This window comes from Leopardus geoffroyi, chromosome D1, assembly GCF_018350155.1.
Source record: "Leopardus geoffroyi isolate Oge1 chromosome D1, O.geoffroyi_Oge1_pat1.0, whole genome shotgun sequence".
NCBI lineage: Eukaryota > Metazoa > Chordata > Mammalia > Carnivora > Felidae > Leopardus > Leopardus geoffroyi.
Genome location: NC_059329.1, coordinates 44,810,696 through 44,829,173, shown reverse-complemented (window position 1 = coordinate 44,829,173; position 18,478 = coordinate 44,810,696). Strand labels below are relative to the sequence as shown.

General features: G+C 39.7%; 1 protein-coding gene across 1 annotated transcript in view; it reads right to left on the bottom strand.

Moving 5' to 3' along the window:
- Positions 1-18,478, bottom strand: part of RAB38 (RAB38, member RAS oncogene family) — a 57,788-nt gene that overhangs the window by 19,947 nt on the left and 19,363 nt on the right. Inside the window, exon 2 of the mRNA XM_045483685.1 lies at positions 13,903-14,183. Within this exon, the coding sequence (XP_045339641.1) occupies positions 13,903-14,183 (281 nt within the window). The remainder of the gene's footprint in view (positions 1-13,902; positions 14,184-18,478) is intronic.

The following is an 18,478-nucleotide window of genomic DNA, read 5'->3' as shown; positions in this document are numbered from 1 at the left end:
TAAAGCCATTTCACGTGAACAACAAGCAGGAGTTCTTAACAAAGAGTTTCACAAAAGAGTGAGAAAAATCAGAGGATTTGTGAAAGCCAAATAAGAAAGTAAATGTTAGAAACTTTCTACATTTGAAAGTACTATTCCAATGTTAATTATCATCATTTTGAACATTCTTGGCAAATAAAAGCTGACTTTCAATCTACATGATGGACTTAGTTTACAAATTTTTTCATAGACCTGAAACTTAAGTTTACATAATTGCTCTCAGAGTTAGATTTAAACATCTCCCACCTCCCCAAAACCTAGTGAAAGCCATCTCCAATCATATCATGGACCCTCTGGCCTAGGTTAGAACTCCCAGTGACTTGAAAGAAAGTGCACTGTTGATAGCATAGAGGGAGACAACCATTTAATCACTTTCCTACTTTGCAAAGTGACTCACCAACTAGCAGACATACAGTGAGCAAACCCAAGTTTTGATGCTTTCAAGAGAGAGCCTATAATGTGTACTCTTCTCTAGTTCATCATTTTCCCACGTCACTACTGAAAATAGCAGAAGAAAAGAAATTTCAGGCTAATTACATGTAATCTTATTAGGGTTATACACTGAGAAGAGATCACTGAGTTCCAATCTCAGCTTTTTTGGAAAATGCCTTTGCCCTCTACTACTTTTCCTCTGTGTAGCCTCATTTTCTCATCCAAATGTGGGAGTGCCCAGGGATCAGTACTTGGTCCTCTGACCTACTGCCTGGACTTTCCTCCTGAACTCCAGAATCATGCACAGCTATCTACTTGGCATCTGCTCTTAGAGGTCTTCTAGATTTTAACATATACAAAACTAGGTCTTGACATCTCCTCCACATCTCAGGGCTCCTACCTCAGAAAATGGCAATTCCGTTCTTCTAGATGCTACAACCAAACACTGCGGAGCCATCCCAGAATCCTTTTTCTCTTATAACCTCCATTCAAATTGTCAGGAAATCCTATCTGCTGCCTGTTCAAAATAGCATGTCGTCTTTGACTACTTCCCACAATTTCTCTCTCAGATGCTGCAAATAGAGTCCTCGCTAATCTCCTGCTTCCAGTTTTTCCCACTAAAATCCAGGCTCAACATAACCACCAGAATGATTGTTTACATCAAATCCTATCACATCTCTGATCAAACCCCGTGTCTTCCCATCTCACTCAAGGCAAAACTTAAAGTTATTACAGTGCTCTAACGACTCAGCATGACCCCTGTCATCTTCCTGACCTCATCTCTATTATTCCCACCAGAGTGCCTCTGCACATGCCACACCTTCTTCCTGGATCACTGCCCTCAGCAATCTCTACAGCTCAGTATTGTCCCCTTTCAAATCTTGAACTCAAAAGATAAAAAAATAAAAAAATACAACACCACACTTTCTAGTGAAACCCACCTTAGGTAGGTAGCACCTACCCAAGAGTGCTTTCCTTCTTTGAACTCTTTCCTATATCCTGAGCTTACATGCCACACTAGCTCTACACTCCTTCCCTGCTTAAATTTTCTCAGCATTTAGCTCTACTGACAAACTACACATTGCACTTATTCATCTCTTTATTACCTGCCTCCACCATTACAATGCAAGCTTCAAGAAGGCAGGGATTTTATCTGTTGTGTCTGCTGGTATAGCTCTGGTGCTCACAACTGTGCCTGTCACATAGAGGAGAGGTGCTCAATGATTATTTGAAAAATGGCTGAATGAAACTACAAAATAAGTAGTCAGACCATAAGATGATTATGAAGTGCTCTCCAGATCTACTTGTCCTAGGTTTCCACAGAATGGTAGAGGAAGGTATAATGACATGATGATTTGGGGGTTCAGTATGGGTTTCTGTTACTGTGGAAACAGTTGAGCTCTTTAGACCTTGGTCATTTGAAATTACTGCTCATGTCTGTCCTTTATGAAATCTGAAACATAAGAACTAAACCTATAACCAGATGAACCAGAGGATGATAATTCTCCTTCCAAAGGAACTTTTCCTTGTCAAAGGGAGAGCTGTCATAATGAGCTTCTTGAGGTAGCACTAAAAAATGGGACTTATATACAATGTTTCAGAAACATATTGTATGGGCAATTCTAGGCACCCCAATTCTGACCCTCTTTTTCATTTTGGGAATCCTGGGAAACATAAAAACTGGAGGACTTGCTTTATGGTACACAAAGATTATGCCTACACTAGAAAATTCAAAGGGACCAAGAATTAGAAAAGCTTTCTACAGAGAAATTCCTTCCCTGAAGCAACCTTTGACAGGCAAATGATTCTCAAAAGATGATTCTACCTCATTTAGTTCATGGAAACAGATTTACAACCCTTGATTTTACCATCACTGACTTTTCTACCTTATACCTAGGACAAATTTAATCACTTCGGAATACCCCTGGACACGTCAGGCTAACCTAGTCTTTGAACAGTGTCCTAGCATGTTAGGTCAATGAATAGGCTTCTGAGAAGCTGCTGCTGCTTCTCATTTCTATCTAATGGGATATTGGTTTTTCCTCCAATCCCAGCAGGCCCTCCCAAGAAATCAATACCTCACTAGTCAGTGAAGCAGACAGAGATGAAACAGAAGGCCTTGGGAGAGCAGGGCTGCTGCCCGCAAATCTAAGACCACTTGTGTCAAAGATGGCAAACAAGACACATCAAAGAAGGTAAATGACCACAAAACAGGAACAAGCAAAATCAATACCGAAAAATAATGAAGTAACACAGGGAGGGAGAAGACAAACATGTCTTAGTAACAAAACCTCTACAGACACAAGGAAGCAACACTTCCCAGAACGTTCTGACAGTGGTTCTGACAGAGGAGACACAGCTTTTGCCTGTTGGTTGTCTTTTTCAAAGTAGAAAGCTGGTATGGAAAGCACCAGGCATATCCAGAATCAATCAGACCTGAGTTTAAGTCCCAGCTCTGAGACTCACTAGTTGTGTGACTTTGGGTAAGTTACTTAAATCCCGTTGTGCTGTAGTTTCCACATAATAAAATGAGGATAAAATAACCCTAATTTTAAAAGAAACTATAATGAGTTAAATTATATAATGACTAAACTTGAGTCAGAAATGAAGTAGATAATCAGCAAAAAGGTCAAAGAGCACGGGTACCTTCCAGTTAAACACGACAGACTGAGGGAATAGGTTTATTCCCTATCCTTGCCAAAACACTGAAAACAAATGATTTGAAAGAAATAAAACATTTCAATTAGCATCTCAAGAACTAAAAGAATGAGAAAATATGCAGCAGCATTCAAGAGATTTCAACACATTTTTAGAAATCAGAACACAATGGAGAATAGTAGTGGATTTATAAAAACTATTCAAAGATCCCTTTGAATAGAGGGATCTGGGTTCTAATTCTGACTCTGCCACTTGCTAACCATATGATCATGGGTAAATCATTTGATGTCTCTAAGCCTCAGCTCCTTAATTTGTAAAACATGCATAACACTATGTGGTTCATGAGGGTTTGTGAGAAGTAAATGAAACAAATAAAGCACTTAGGACAAGGCCTGGGAATAAGAGGAGTATGAGTGTGTTTCATAAATATAAACTAACTATGATTCTTAATAATAAGATTCTTTGTGGTTTCGTATTGACAAGTTTCTGATTACTGTAAAGCTACTAACTGCAGTAGTGACATGTTCTCACTTAAGATATCTTAAGAGTAAAGATGAAAAGCTTGTCTTTGCTTTTAAGAACACCCAGAATCTCCTAACAGTGGCTTCTAAAGACCCTCTGCGTGGCACCCCTTAAAAAGGAGTTCTTCTCACGAGTCCCCTTTGGATCTTCCTTTGGGGACTCTCTCATCCTTGGTGACACACAACAAACATCAAGGAAGCTGTCTCACTCTCAGGCACAGATAACAGCCTTTCCTTCAAGTTTTCCTACACCTCGCATAGAAGCCACCAATTTTTACAGAAATTCATACTGTATTATAATTATTTGTTTATATGAGTTTCCCTCTAGGAGACTGGGAAGTTCTTAATGGGAAGAATCTATGCCCTTTATGATCAGTGCCCCTGTGGTTGGCAAAGTGCCTACCTGAACACACACATAGTAGCTATTCAAGGAATACTTCAGGAATGAATGAATGAATGAATGAATGAGTGAATGAACAAAGTATAACACAATGCATCTCAACCAAGGTGCATACCAACATCACCAAAGACCTTTTTCTAAAAACATACATCTATGTACCTCCAGACACCTCAGAGCAGGGCTGAGCCATGTGGAATCTTAGCAAGCTTCCTTAGGAGTTCCTGATGTACAACTTTTCAAGAATCATTGTCACTGGGGTAGAGTTCTGGACTAGATCTGAAGTCTGGGCCTGGTTTCTCCAAAGCCTCTCTGGAACTCCATTTTATGAATAGTAAGAAAAGGCCAATATGCTAGCCATTGTGCATGGCTCAAATGACAGGAGCTGAACAAAAGGAGAGATGCATGTAAACAAGATGATGGGAATTTCAATGAGGAAAAGATACTAAATTCTGGTCCTGGGGTGTGAAGGAGGAATAAGCCAGATAATAAGATCCACAGGCTAATGGGAGATTCTTGCGGGATGCTGTGCGGTGTTACCAAGAAAAGAATTCTGCAGTTCCCAGTTTAGGGCCCAAGGCATTAGGGGGGATATTTCCCTCATCTTCATTTCTTTCTCTGCTCCCCCCTCCACACTGCAGGGCACTGCAACCTCCCTGCTTTGCACAGGATCTATAAAGGTTTCTGTATGAAAGCAGTTATGTAATGTGGAATCCTCCTGGGAAATACAGTAGTAAATTAATTTTTCTCCTTCTGCACAGTTCTCTAAGGACAGAAATACCCCCATAAAGGGTAGGGAAAAGAATAATAGGGTAAAAGAATCTTCTGAAAGAGTCCTTGAGCAGCAGTGTAGCAAACAATTCTGTTCCATCCAATAACCACTGACCAAATGACCACTATGGATGTGCAAGCCACTGAGCTGGTGGCTGCCCAGGAAGATTTCACAGTGCAGTACAGAGGGCAGGCTCACAAAGAAAGAATCTTGACACAATTGTGATAAGAAACAGGAGAGACTATCTGAGGGTTAGTAACCAATAGCACTTGAGTCAAGTTCTGAAGGAAGAATGAGAGGGAGGTGAATAACTGTAAGAAGCATGTCCCAGACAAAGGGAAAAGCAAGATGTGAACAGGGGATGTGAAGCAGTTCAGTAACATTAGGGATAAATGGAAGGACAAAAAAGGGGCAAGAAAGAATCTCACTGTGGGTTTTCTATGCTCAGGAACAAGGGGTTTCTGAAGAGTGAGTAACCTAGTTATAAGGGTGCATGGCTTAGATGTCCAGGTGGATGTGAGGTCTCCACATCAGATAATCTGACTGGCAGAAAAGCCAATGAATTCAGTTTCAGATGTGTTAGGTTTGAAGAGTTGTCTGGGTGAAATCCAGGTAGAGACCCAGAAGGATATGGAAGTCTGAAGTTTGGGAAAGAAGTCATGGTTAGAGATCAAGATCCAGGAGGAAAGCTGACTCCAGAAACATAAATCAATGAGCATGGCTGTGCTCCAATAAAACTTTATTTACAAAATAGGAGGTAGGCTATATACTTGGGCTGCAGGCTATAGTTCGCTGATCCCTGTTCAAAGGTGTCTAAATTTGAATCAAAAAGTAGGGCCTACAGAAGATTCTTGAATTATCAAAGTGATCCCTTGGGTAGATTGAGTTTTTAGCACCATTGCAGTACAGACTACCATAAGCAAAGTCTGGAAATAGACTATTAAAACTGTCCAAATGTCAGACAGGAAGGACCTAAGCTTTATGAAATGAAAATGTAAAACATGCAGGAGAGAAGGACATATGGAACACCTTGCCCCCTGCACACCAAGCTATGACTATATCCTCTGAGGATCCACAACTACTTTCCTACGACATTTTAGTCATAGTTGGATCTCAGATTCTCTAGAAAATTTTAAGCACAGACTAGAAAACCTCTAGAGAACCAATTTGGCTAAAGATAAAAATTAAAACATTATTATTAATTTACATTGATTCACAAGCAGGTGAATAGCTTGAGTTTCAGGCTCTGGCACTTAAGCTCTTCTCAACTTCAAGAAACAAGTCGCGCTTTTTTTTGTTGTTGTTGTAGGGCATTAAGAATCTGTCAGAAGCAGTGATTCCAATGGTTGTGCTACAGACTATTAAACATTGCCACCATTTCCTTTAAATAATGTCTTCTAACTTGGGTCTGATTATGGATTCCAGATTGGGCCCTTCCTTTTATGTCCCTAACTACAAACAGCTCTAATCAGACCAGCTAAAAATACAGGGTTAAATGTGCTGGGACAAAGTAAGTGAGTGAACGCTCATCCTACAACCTCATCTAAATTCTTTGGAGACAGATGCCTAAAACCTGTAAGATCTATTTCCTATAGGAAATTCTAACATTTTAAGAATAAGAACTGGCACCTCATAACATGCTCTGAACTCAGAAAGGCCTTAATATACATCATTCACAGCACAGACCTGGACAGTCACTCAATACAAATTGTATTGAATCAGTGATTGCACCAGTGACTGTCAAGAATTTTTTCATGGTTTGACATTTGAAAAATGAGAATAATCAGAGATGGCCTACTACCCAATTTAAAAATAAGAGGTTTTTTTTTTTTAAATGGTGTTCTCTACTCAATCCGCTAAAAGTGAATTAGAATAGCCATCTACCCATACCCAGATGGCATTATCTATGCATTTTCAGTTTGTATGAATGCATTATGTTTCTAAGTGTATATTTTCTAGAAGCCTATGAAATAAATCATATGTGATACTACTCTTCAGGCAGCTTCCAGAAAAACTAGCCACTTCTTAACTGCTGCATATTTTAGCTTGCAGAATAATAATAATAATAATAATAATAATAATAATAATAATGGCTCAGTAAACAACAAAACACAGAAAACTTTCCTTTTAAATGAGAATTCTAGGCCAGCATTTCCTAAGCTTGTTCCACTATTTTGTTAAGTGTTCCACATGACCAAACACATTTAGGTACTGCTGCATGGTGTAGACCCCTCTTTTTTTTTAATGCTTATTTATTTTGAGAGAAAGAGAGAGAGAGCATGAGCTCACATACATGAGTTAGGGAGGGGCAGAGAGAGGGAGAGAGAGAATCCCAAGTAGGCTCTGCGCTCTCAGGGCAGAGTTGGACGTGAGGCTCAATGTCACAAACCCATGAGATCACGAACTGAGTCGAAATCAAGAGTCAGACACTTATCGACTGGGCCACCCAAGTGCTCCTCTTCTTGAAGGAGACAGCAGAAAAAGCCATCATTTTTATTTTTAGAAATCACACTGGCTATAGGGCACACTTTGATTTTGAAATGTTAACATATGAAAGAACAAAAAGAATATGTTAGAATTTAAAAAAAAAAAAGGCAGTAGTGGGGCACCTGGGTGGCTCAGTTGGTTGAGCGTCCTACTTGCGCTTAGGTCATGATTTCACGGCTTGTGAGTTCAAGCCCCGCATCAGGCTCTGTGCTGACAGCTCAGAGCCTAGATCCTGCTTCAGATTCTGTGTCTCCCTCTCTCTCTCTGCCCTTCTCCACTTGTGCTCTGTCTCTCTCTCTCTAAAAAATAAACATTGAAAAAAAAATTTTAAAGGCCGTAGTTATACAGTTTTAGGAAAGTCACTCAAGTCTCAACTTTTTTTTTCTTTAAAATGGTAATAATAATAATGCCTACTCTGTAGGCTCATGAGAAGGATTGAATGAGTGCATGTGCATGAAAATCTCCACGTGAAGCTCACATATAGAAAACAGCAAGAGATACGGCCACAGTTCTTCCTGGAGATTCAGAATGCACATTAGAATATCAAAGTCCTAAGAAGTCCTGCAGCAAGGGAAGCAGTTATTCAGGTTGGATTTCTCAAACATATTCAACCATGTATATTAATCCAGGTTCTCAGTTGTAAGACACAGAATCTGAAGTGCCAAATACGGAATAGTGTATTCAAGAGATATTGTGTAGCTTGTACATTTATTCAGCAGTCTTATGAAATAGGCTCAAGCCTAAGCTTCCAGAAACTCAAGCTCTACATAAAACAGGCCTGATAAGGACACAATGCCAGCCACCAATGAGCACTGCGTCCCGTAATCTGTGAAGCTTCGAGGAACTGAACTTGAATGCAACTGTCCCTGGGGCCAGCAGTGATTATCTTTCTGGGTCAAACACAGGACCCTGAAAATTCTGCTGTCTCCCAAGGATGGAGTCCTGCTCTGCCTCCACCCCCCTCTCCACCACCAAAAAATGGATTTTACATTGTACCTTCTTCCTCTAGTTGCCCACTTCTCCATCAGTATGATTGGTGGAGGGGCTCCTGGGTGGCTCAGTTGGTTAAGCGTCTGACTCTTGGTTTCGGCACAGGTCATGCTCTCATGGTTTGTGAGAGTGAGTCCCTTATTTGGCTCTGTGTTGACAGTGCAGAGCCTGCTTGGGATCCTCTCCCTCCTCTCTCTCTCTCTGCCCCAACCCTGCTCATGCTCTCTCTCTTTCTCTCTCAAAATAAGTATTATTGGTGGAATCTAGGTCACATGCCTGTGGTCTGGCTGCAAAGAAAGCAAAAGAAGAAAGTTCTATGGGTTCTTCCTGAGAAGGTAAGCCTGCTATGGCTGGGGGTTCCCCTAAAGATAGCAAACATGTGTAATAACTGCTAGAAATCCAAAATACATGAAAAACATCCATTACACTGAGGAAAACCTATTCCTCCCTGTAAGAAATTAATATGTTCTTATAGAGAACACTTCTGAGTATACTCCCTCTCCCAGAAGGACAAACATCAACATTTTTCTTTTTAACTGCAGGGAAGAGACCAAAATTGAGTGGAGTTTAATGTAAGAAAATTTCTTCCTGGGGAACCCAGTGATTTTAGAACATTCTAAGAAAGAGAGTGGGCCTAAAATGGAGCTATACATAGGATAGGAACAGCCATGGAAATCTGCCAAGAGTAGGGCATGAGGTGGAGGGGAGCATGAGCCAGAAGCACTGAAGTTCTGTGACTTTGGTTCCTGTCACCACCATTGGATAGATATTACTTGCTCCACTATTTCCCATCTAACCAGGCATTTTCCTGGTCTCCTGTTTCTAAACACAGCCATGCGTGAACCACTGCACCATAAAAGCAGGATGGGACAGCCTGTAAAGAGCTAAGATATAGAAGCATGCCCTTCCACCAAGTGCAGCTGTTGTGTGTATCAGAGCTAAGTACAGATGGTGACATCCAGACCAGCGGATGGGTTGTGCAAACAGATAACAGAGATGTTATGTTTGAGGTGTAGGTGTGGTGTGTATATGTGATCAGACATAACATATACATTATGTCACTTAATGTTCTTGACAACCCTAGAAGGTAAGTGGGTGTGGCCAGAAAGTGAATCCAAAAGAAGCAACTGGTGGAGATTCAGGTAATGGGCACCAAGAATAGACGAGGTAAATGGCTCAACAGGTAGCAGGGCCCCATCAGCCAGTGAGAAGGGCCCAGAAGATAGGACTGCCAACTCTGGGGATGCTCCAACAAGAACAGACCAAGGCTCTCATCGTAAAGAGACAAATCTACCAAAACATATTATAGAGACTGGGCTCAGGCACAAGAGTGCATAAAATAGACATTAGTAGAGTTAAGATCTGATGTGGACAGTGAGATGTACTAGAGCTCCTGATCTATATGGTGACCATGTAAATTCAAATTACAAACCAAGAATGGGTTGTTCCAATAATCACGCCAGGACAGCAGGATAAACCAGGAATGCCCTTGGAAAATGGGACATGTAATCACCCCCAATTATATATTATCTGGTCCTAGTGAATCCACAGGTAGAATTCAAGTAAACATGGCTGAGAAAAAAAAAAAAAAAAGAATATAAAGGTTGAAAACTAAAGAAAACTCAACTTATTCACAACAGTTTTTCTTTTTATTCCTCTGGTTTTAATATTTGAAGAAATGGTGTAAAAAGATCATAGATGCTAGCATACACCTAAATTTTTCTCTCTTAAATCACAGCCAGAGGCTACCATGAGTGTTCCAGCAACAGCAGTGAGACATGAAAACTCTTATGGAAAATTATTCTACAAGACTGAAGAGCAAAAGGGCAAATTTCCCTCAGCAGCAAGGTCAGCATCAAGATGGAGGCTAGTCCCAGTGACTTTTCAAACAACCTGTTAGTTTCAGCTTTAGAAATGGCCAAGCTGCAGGACTGCTACAAGATGTGGCCATGGCGACAAAGCCAAAGGTCATGGCCTTTGGTCCATCAGAAGTTTTAGAGTCATAAAAAAGGAAATCAGTTGTTTATCACCAGACAGATCATGACATCCCACAAAAGGATTCTAATTGTTAGTAGATTCACTTTCTAAGACAAAGATCTCTATAGGAAATGTTCCCTGCCCCCAAATGTTGTAATCAAAGAATAAATGGATCGCAGTTCCACATGCTGCCATCTTGTCTTTGGGTAGACAGTTTGATCTGGGCCTCTATTTTGTAAATGCTGTAATACTATCCTCAGAAATTAAGCAGAGCTTTATCAGAGATCATTTAAAAACGACTTTTTGAGCAGTTTGACACTCGAACATCAATGCTGCAGTATTGTTCCTGAGATGCTAGATATTAACTTTGAATACTAACCTGGCACTGGGAAGACATTTTCATTATTAAGACATTTGGGACAATTTCAATAGCAGTATGTTTGGAGGGAAGAAGGCATTGAGTGCAATACAATGAGGCCTTGTACCCTCTTTAGCATTTCAGCACACTTTAGGCTTGTGAAATCCCTCCACCCTCTCTCTGTACAAAGCTTCTCTTCAAAGTTTACACTGGCAGGGATTTGGAGGATTAAAAATCCAGTATCTAAGTACAGTGGGTCAGTCAGGCCTTAAGTTAATGAACCTCATGCTCTTAAGCAGAGTTTGACTGCCATGGTGGAACAAGAAATGTCAAAGTGAGGTTAAAGAAAATGTCCAGAAGGTCCTTTGGTCTACAAGCAATTTCAGCCCTCCTCACAAACTCATAGGTCTTTTCCTTTCCTTTCTTTTCTTTTCTTCTTTTTCTATTTTATTTATTTATTTATTTGTTTTGCTAACACTTTTCCCTATATACCACCTTATATGTTTAATTTATATTTTATTGTTATCCATGAGGTCAGGATTCTGTCTTTTTTATGCATTTCTGTATTCCCAGTGTCTGGTACATAACAGGTCTTCAATAATATTTGTTAAATGAATGAATGAATGAATGAATGAATGATGGAAGACTCCCTCATCATATACATGAGTCATTCATTCTAGTTTGCCCTTCAAATGGAAAGTAACCTATTGGGAAAAGGAGTTCTCTAAAATCTTATTCTTCTACCCCTGTACCTGGAGTTTTGAGCAGGAGAGCAATTATTTTGAAAGAAAGGAATCTGAAGGAAAATGCAGAAGTTGTAGAGTGAAACTGAGGATAGGGCTAAGGAATAAAGAGAATAGGTGAATTCACACACATTTTGGAATTTAAAAAGAAAACAGCAATATCAACATCCAAAAATCAAACTATAAAAAATGTCATATTTCTTTAATTTGTGTAATTTAATCAGACCTGTGAGTTTTGCTCTGCATCTCTCTCTTTACAATAATTCATCAAACAAACAAACCAAAAAGGTTCACTGACAAGTAGAGTAGAAAGGCGGTAGAAAATGATGGATACCGTGGCCTGAATTAAAAGATAATCCCAAGAAATAAGGGAAACAAAAGGTTTTGAAAAGACAAAATAGCACACTGTGGCTCCAAGGAAGGCAAAAATGCCAGGCACTGAGAAGTAGCAACTTCCCAAAACAGGCCAGCTCAGAGACACCACTCTCATTGAGACTCTCCAGGACATGAGGGGAACAAAGGAACATCCCAACTAGGACAGAAAAAGTGGCACCACCACCCTCTTCTCCATCTCTACCATCCCCCAACCCACTCAGTTGCTTAACGACTGCTGGTATTCAGACTTCAGTGAGGGGCACCTGGGTGACTCAGTTGGTTAAACATGTGACTCTTGGTTTCAGCTCAGGTCATGATCTCTCGATTCATGGGATCGAGCCCCACATTGGGCTCTGTGCTGACAGCGTGGAGCCTTCTTGGGCTTTTCTCTCTCCCTCTCTCTCTGTCCTTCCCCCTCCCTCTCCCTCTCTCTCTCTCAAAATGAATAAATAAAGTTTTAAAAATAAATAAATGAACTTCAGTGATAGTCTCAACTCAGGGTTTTCTTTCCAATCCCTATAGCCTTTACCTTCGTTCAAAGCCTTGCCATTTTCCCACAGGAATTCAATCACTACTATATTACTCTGTCTCCAGGTTGACCTGCCTCCAGTCTGTCTTGCCCTAGTCCCCAGGGAAAATCTGACCATTCTTCTCTCCAGCATGAAACAGGTCTCAGACTCCTCCTCAGCCTATTTGAATGATGTCCACTAAAGTTATATTTTCAAACCATTCTCTAGTGATTGCACAAATGTTCACAATAAGGCCTTACTGTGATTTCCATAAGAACAGAGACAATGCCTATCTTATTCATAGTTAAATCCCAAACAACCAGCACAGTGCCTGTGCTCCACTGCCTAAGTATTTATTTTGTGTTTTTCACAAATAAATAAAATGGGAAAATTATGATATAAAACTAAGCAGAATGCAATCCTAATAATGTAAAATATATGTATACATTTATATGTAAAATATATAAATATTATACAAATATATATAAAATATAATTTATAAATATAAAATATATAAAATGTTTCATATTTTTATACTTATATTTTTAATATATATGTAAACTTACAATATGTTATGTTAATTTATGTATTTTTTCACTTTCAAAATTTACCATAAAAGCTTTGTTTTTCTCTCTCTGATACTGAGATACAAAAATATAAGCAAAAACAAAAGGGAGTAAAGCAAAAACCATGCATCTGACAGATGAGATGGCAGCATGGGGCATTATGGGAACAATAATATCCTTATCACACCACATTGGGTTCTTCATCTTCCAGCCCTGACTCTGCCCCACTCCCTGCTACTCCTCCACCACCTGAAGAGTGAGCAGTGCCAAACCACATGATGTTCTTCACAGTGATACTTGCTAACTACTTTCTCACTCCACTATTCCAGTATTCCCAATGTGGTAGTTCTGCGTTCCTGCCATCTTTTCATTTCTAGGGCAAAGCACCATGCCTGGCATACAGAAGAACATATTAAATATTGATGGAATAAATTAATTAATACATGGATAAGGCAGTGACACTGAATGCAAGGCCCATTTCTTTCATTCACTCTAAAATCATACTTACTTAACAAGGTTGTTATTGAGGACTAAATGAGAAAATGCACGTAAAACATGCCTGACATATAATAAGCACTCACTAAATAAACACAGTTATTAACTATTATTACTGTGACCATGTACAAGTTGCTTTTTGCTCTCTTAGCCAAAATCATCTTTTTAAAAAAAATTTTAAGGTTTATTTATTTTTGAGGGAGACAGAATGAGAGCGGGGAGTGAGGGAGGGGCAGAGAGAGAGGGAGACACAGAATCTGAAGCAGGCTCCAGGTTCTGAGCTGTCAGCACAGAGTCCGATGTGGGGCTTGAACTCAAGAACCACAAGATCATGACCTGAACTGAAGTCGGACACTTAACCAACTGAGCCACCCAGGTGCCCCTGCCAAAATCATCTCAAATTGTGGATAGTAATTTCTGCCCTGCCAACTCATCCTCGAGATGAGAAAGAGCTTAAAACAATCTGGGAAATACAAATCACGAAACAAACACATATTATCATCATTATGATGATGATAATGATTATATGATTATTGTCTTTGTGAATCTTGCCTAATAGGTTTCTCCTTTAAAGTCACATTACCTTGGCTGATGTTTCAAACCATCCTACGAAACCATGCTCCTTGCAGAACTGGTCCATCTTGAGGCCATTGTTCGTGAGCACATCCTTCCCCTGGTCACATTTGTTGGCCAACAAAACCACTGAAACTGGTTTGCCATTAGGAAGACTTAACTTTGAGTCCAAATCATTTTTCCACTTTGTCACTGCTTCAAATGTAGCTGGCCTGGTGACATCGAAGACAATAAATGCGCCCATAGCTTCTCTGTAATAGACCCTTGTCATATTTCCAAATCTTTCTTGACCTATCACCAAAAAGAAAGAGAAATCAAAAACTCATTACAATTGTAAACCGAATCATATACTGGAACCTCTCAAGGTGTCCAGTGCGAGCAGATCCCTCACTAAAGTGCTTCAGTACTTATCTTTAAAGAGTGAGCTAAGTACACAATCAGTATGACATAAGTAGTGAAACCAGAGTTCCAGAGCAGAATTTATGACCAAAATTGACTGGGATTTCAGCTAATTAACAAAATGGAATGAATCTTATTGGTTGTAACTCTATCCACTAGCAGTAGCTGAAGACAGGAGCTAATGAAGGGTGGGTTTATATTTTTTGAACCCAAAACTCCAGAAGTGTATGGCCAAAGGCCTTTTATTCTGATTTGGTAATTTATTTATGTGAAGAGTCTTATAAAGTTATACAAATTAAAATAAAGCGAGGTGTGTATTTAATAAGCCAACTTCTCTCAAAAAGAATAAAACGCCGGAACTGGCCTATATCTAAGGACATATAGGTCAACAATTTTAAAAACACTTTACATTTAACTCTGAGTACAAGATGTTGTGATGGTGAGTTTTAATTCAAGTTAAAAAACTCTTTTGTAGGTTGTGATATTCACATGGGCATTAGCATTGCAGATTTGAAGAGGAAATGATCCATAGCACTAGTGAAAATGGATGCAGGTCAAGGGTTCCGCCCTAATGGTCCTACAGTGTGTGAGCCTGTGTGCTCACGCATGTATCACTGGAAAGAAGAGCATTTGGTAGGGGCCAGCACATGATGATCCTAAAACATTCCTTACATGGGTTTCACCACAGAAGCTTTGTTTTCTTCCCCATAGTTGTCTAGTCAATGAAAGAAAGTGGTATAATACTCTTCATATGACACACAACCCACAGATGAACTTTCATTTCTCCCAAGTGAGTTTTAAATTTCTTTTATTTTCTTTCTTTTTTTAGTTCCTAATGCAAACAGTGATCTCCTTTGATACTGCTCAGGGTGGCCATGACATTTCAGGAAGAGAGGGGAAAAAAAAGGCTTCTGTGATCATTTGGGACTCTGAAGGCCTCTAGGCTTTGCACAGTTGTCTTATGATCCCTTTCAGGGAACTAATCAGATGAAAAGCAAAGTCATGGGTTATTCAATAATCTGCTTGTCCAGAGATTTTCATAGTAGAGTAAGGGGGTCCTGAAGAAGAAAGATTTTTACATTTAAAATATATGGCAAAGGGTCATTTTTAAGACTAATGCAAAAAAACAATGTATAGGCTTAACACCTTTATAGGAATTCAAAAAGGAAAATCTGTATGTATGTGTGTGTGTGTTTGAGTTCATGAGGGTATGTGTGCTAGATCAGAAACAAAGAGAAAAAAGTGATCTTTGTACACTGAGGTCACTGGGCTGGTGGACTTGAAAAGTTTATATTTCCGGTGATCTGATAAGAGGTCACATTCAGAAAAGGGCATTTCTAGCACTCACATTTTATCCTTCCTTTGTCAGCTGATAGCTCTCTCTCTGCTGTTTTTTATTAAAAGAATGAGAACCATGTGACTTTTCATGAATCCCTACGAATGGCCAATGTAGAGACCTGAGGAGAGTATCATAGGTAACTTACTTAAAAAAAAAAAAAAAAAAAAAGACCATAGTTCAAAAATTCCCTGTGGGGTTAGATCACTCATTGAACATACATTTACTGGATAGCTAATATGGTCCAGGCTCTGTACTTTGTGCTGGAAATACATAATTATTTGCCCTTGAACTGCTAAACTAAGAAATGTCATACTGGATGCTTGCACTAAAAATGATCCAATTCAGCAGGTAGGTTCTCTTTTCTCTTAGATTCTACACACACATCCATAGCCCTGTCGATGTGACTCATGATTCAATGTTCAGCTTCCAGGAAAGTTAAATGACAAAGCAATCAACTGAACCACAAAAGTTAATACGATGGCTGCAGTAGTAATTTGGAAAACCTTGCTGCAGAAGGCAGTAAATTAAATGGTCAGAAGACACTGGTCTTCATTTTAATCACTGGTTACCAGTGCAGCCTTAGACAAATGTATTCCTCTTCGTAAGACTACGTTTTCTCACCTGTGCTTATTATTGTATGTCAGGCATGTTTTACGTGCATGAATTTGTTTTGGCTGACCTCCTAGGTCCCTCGCTGCTTTCCTGCTTCTAGAGTTAAAATATTCCTAGTAAATTAATGCTTGGCCCTCTGTCCCAACGGCCTTAAGTGGTTCATTTGGTGTCACAGACTCATCTAAAAATATACACAAGCAATACAGTCATAATGTTTATTTAATGGATTTTCACTTGGTAATTAATACTCTATAGATGTTCTCAGTGCACATAATCAAGCTGTGAATCTTCTACACAGGCATAGAAACAAGAGGAGGAAGTGTGTTGGGTTTTCTGTTAAACTGGGCACATTCATTTACCACTCCACTACTAACCAACCAGCTCTGTGACCTCAGATTAGTCACCATACCATTCTGAGCCTCAGCTTTCCTCATTGGTAAAATAGGGAAATGGGATTGGATACCAGAAACTAAATTCGTTATTGCCTCTGGCAACCCCTCTAATCAACCTCCTCAGATGCAGGCAACCAGCTCTCCACCTCCTACTCCCTCCGTGTTCCCTCCAGTTCTCAGCATCACTAGTAATATTGTGCCCCAGAGCGGTACCTTCAAGTCATCTGACTCTTTCTTCGCCTCTCTGTCCAAAGGGTCTCCAACATTCTACCAATGCTTCTCTTTCAGAAGCAGCCCCTGATCAGTCCTCTTCCCCATCAGCACTGCTACTGATCTTAAAATAAATATAAATATAAACATAGGTCTTCAGACATTCTGGCAGCATAAGGGGTCACCAGACGGGCATACGCAGGAAGGAAATGAAGTCATTATCTTAAAGAGCTATCTGCACCCCCCTGTTCATTGCAGCATTGTCCACAAGGAATGAGACATGGCAACCTCTTAAGTGTCTATCAGTGAATGAATGAATTAATGAATGAATGAATGAATGAATGAGGAAAACGTGGTATATGCATACAGTGAAATATTATTCAGCCACAAAAAAAGAAGGAAATTCTTCCTTTTGCAACAACATGGCAAATGCTATGAGAACATTATGGTAAGTGAAATAAGTCAGACAGAGGAAAGAAATACTATATCATCTCATTTATATGTGGAATCCAAAAAAGTCAAACTTGTAGAAACAGAGAGTAGAAAGGTGGTTGCCGAAGTCTGAGAGTGGGAGAAACGGGGAGATGTTGGCCAAAGGATATAGACCTCCAGTTATAAGATAAATAAGTGGTGGGATCTAATATATAGTATGATGATTATAATTAATAATACTGTATTATGTGTATAAAGTTGCTAAAAGAGTAGTTCTTACATGTTCCCACCACAGCCAAAAAAAAAAAAAAAAGGGAATTATGTAAGGTGATGGAGGTGTTCATCCTATCGTAGTAATCATTTTGAAATATATAAATATATCAAGCCATCATGCTGTACAGCTTAAATTTACACGTTATATGCCAATTATATTTCAATAAAGCAGGAAAGAAAATGCATCTTAGGTATTTATAGAACACCCATTCCTGGGCCATGTTCTTCAGAGATTCTTACATGGTAGTTTTAAATTTTTTTTTTTTCCACGTTTTTATTTATTTTTGGGACAGAGAGAGACAGAGCATGAACGGGGGAGGGGCAGAGAGAGAGGGAGACACAGAATCGGAAACAGGCTCCAGGCTCTGAGCCATCAGCCCAGAGCCCGATGCGGGGCTCGAACTCACGGACCGCGAGATCGTGACCTGGCTGAAGTCGGACGCTCAACCGACTGCGCCACCCAGGCGCCCCTCTTACATGGTAGTTTTATATGGGGCCCAGGAATCTGTCTTTTTAAGCAGTCCCTAGGTGAAATCTTAAAACCATTTCTGTATTAATCCACTTTCAAAATGTAAACATTACCGTTATGCTCTATTGCTTTAGCCCTTCAGTGCCTCTTACATCCTTAAAAACAGACACCTTTATTAAAACTGCAGACAAGGAGACTTTGGCTCCAACCACCTTTCCAAACTCTCCTCCTGTTACTTTCTTCAAGTGCTCCATGGCGAAGCCACACTAGAATACTTACTCTTTCTAAAACACATCCTCCATTACTCCCTGGATTTTTCTTTCCTTTTTATATCTCTATTCCCAAAACCTGAATTCCTTCCCCATCTTTCTTCCTCTCACTCTGTCCAATGAAATCCTGTACATCCTACAATTGTGCCCTGAAATGCCAGTACAGTTCTGCAACCTTCCCTGGCCTCCCA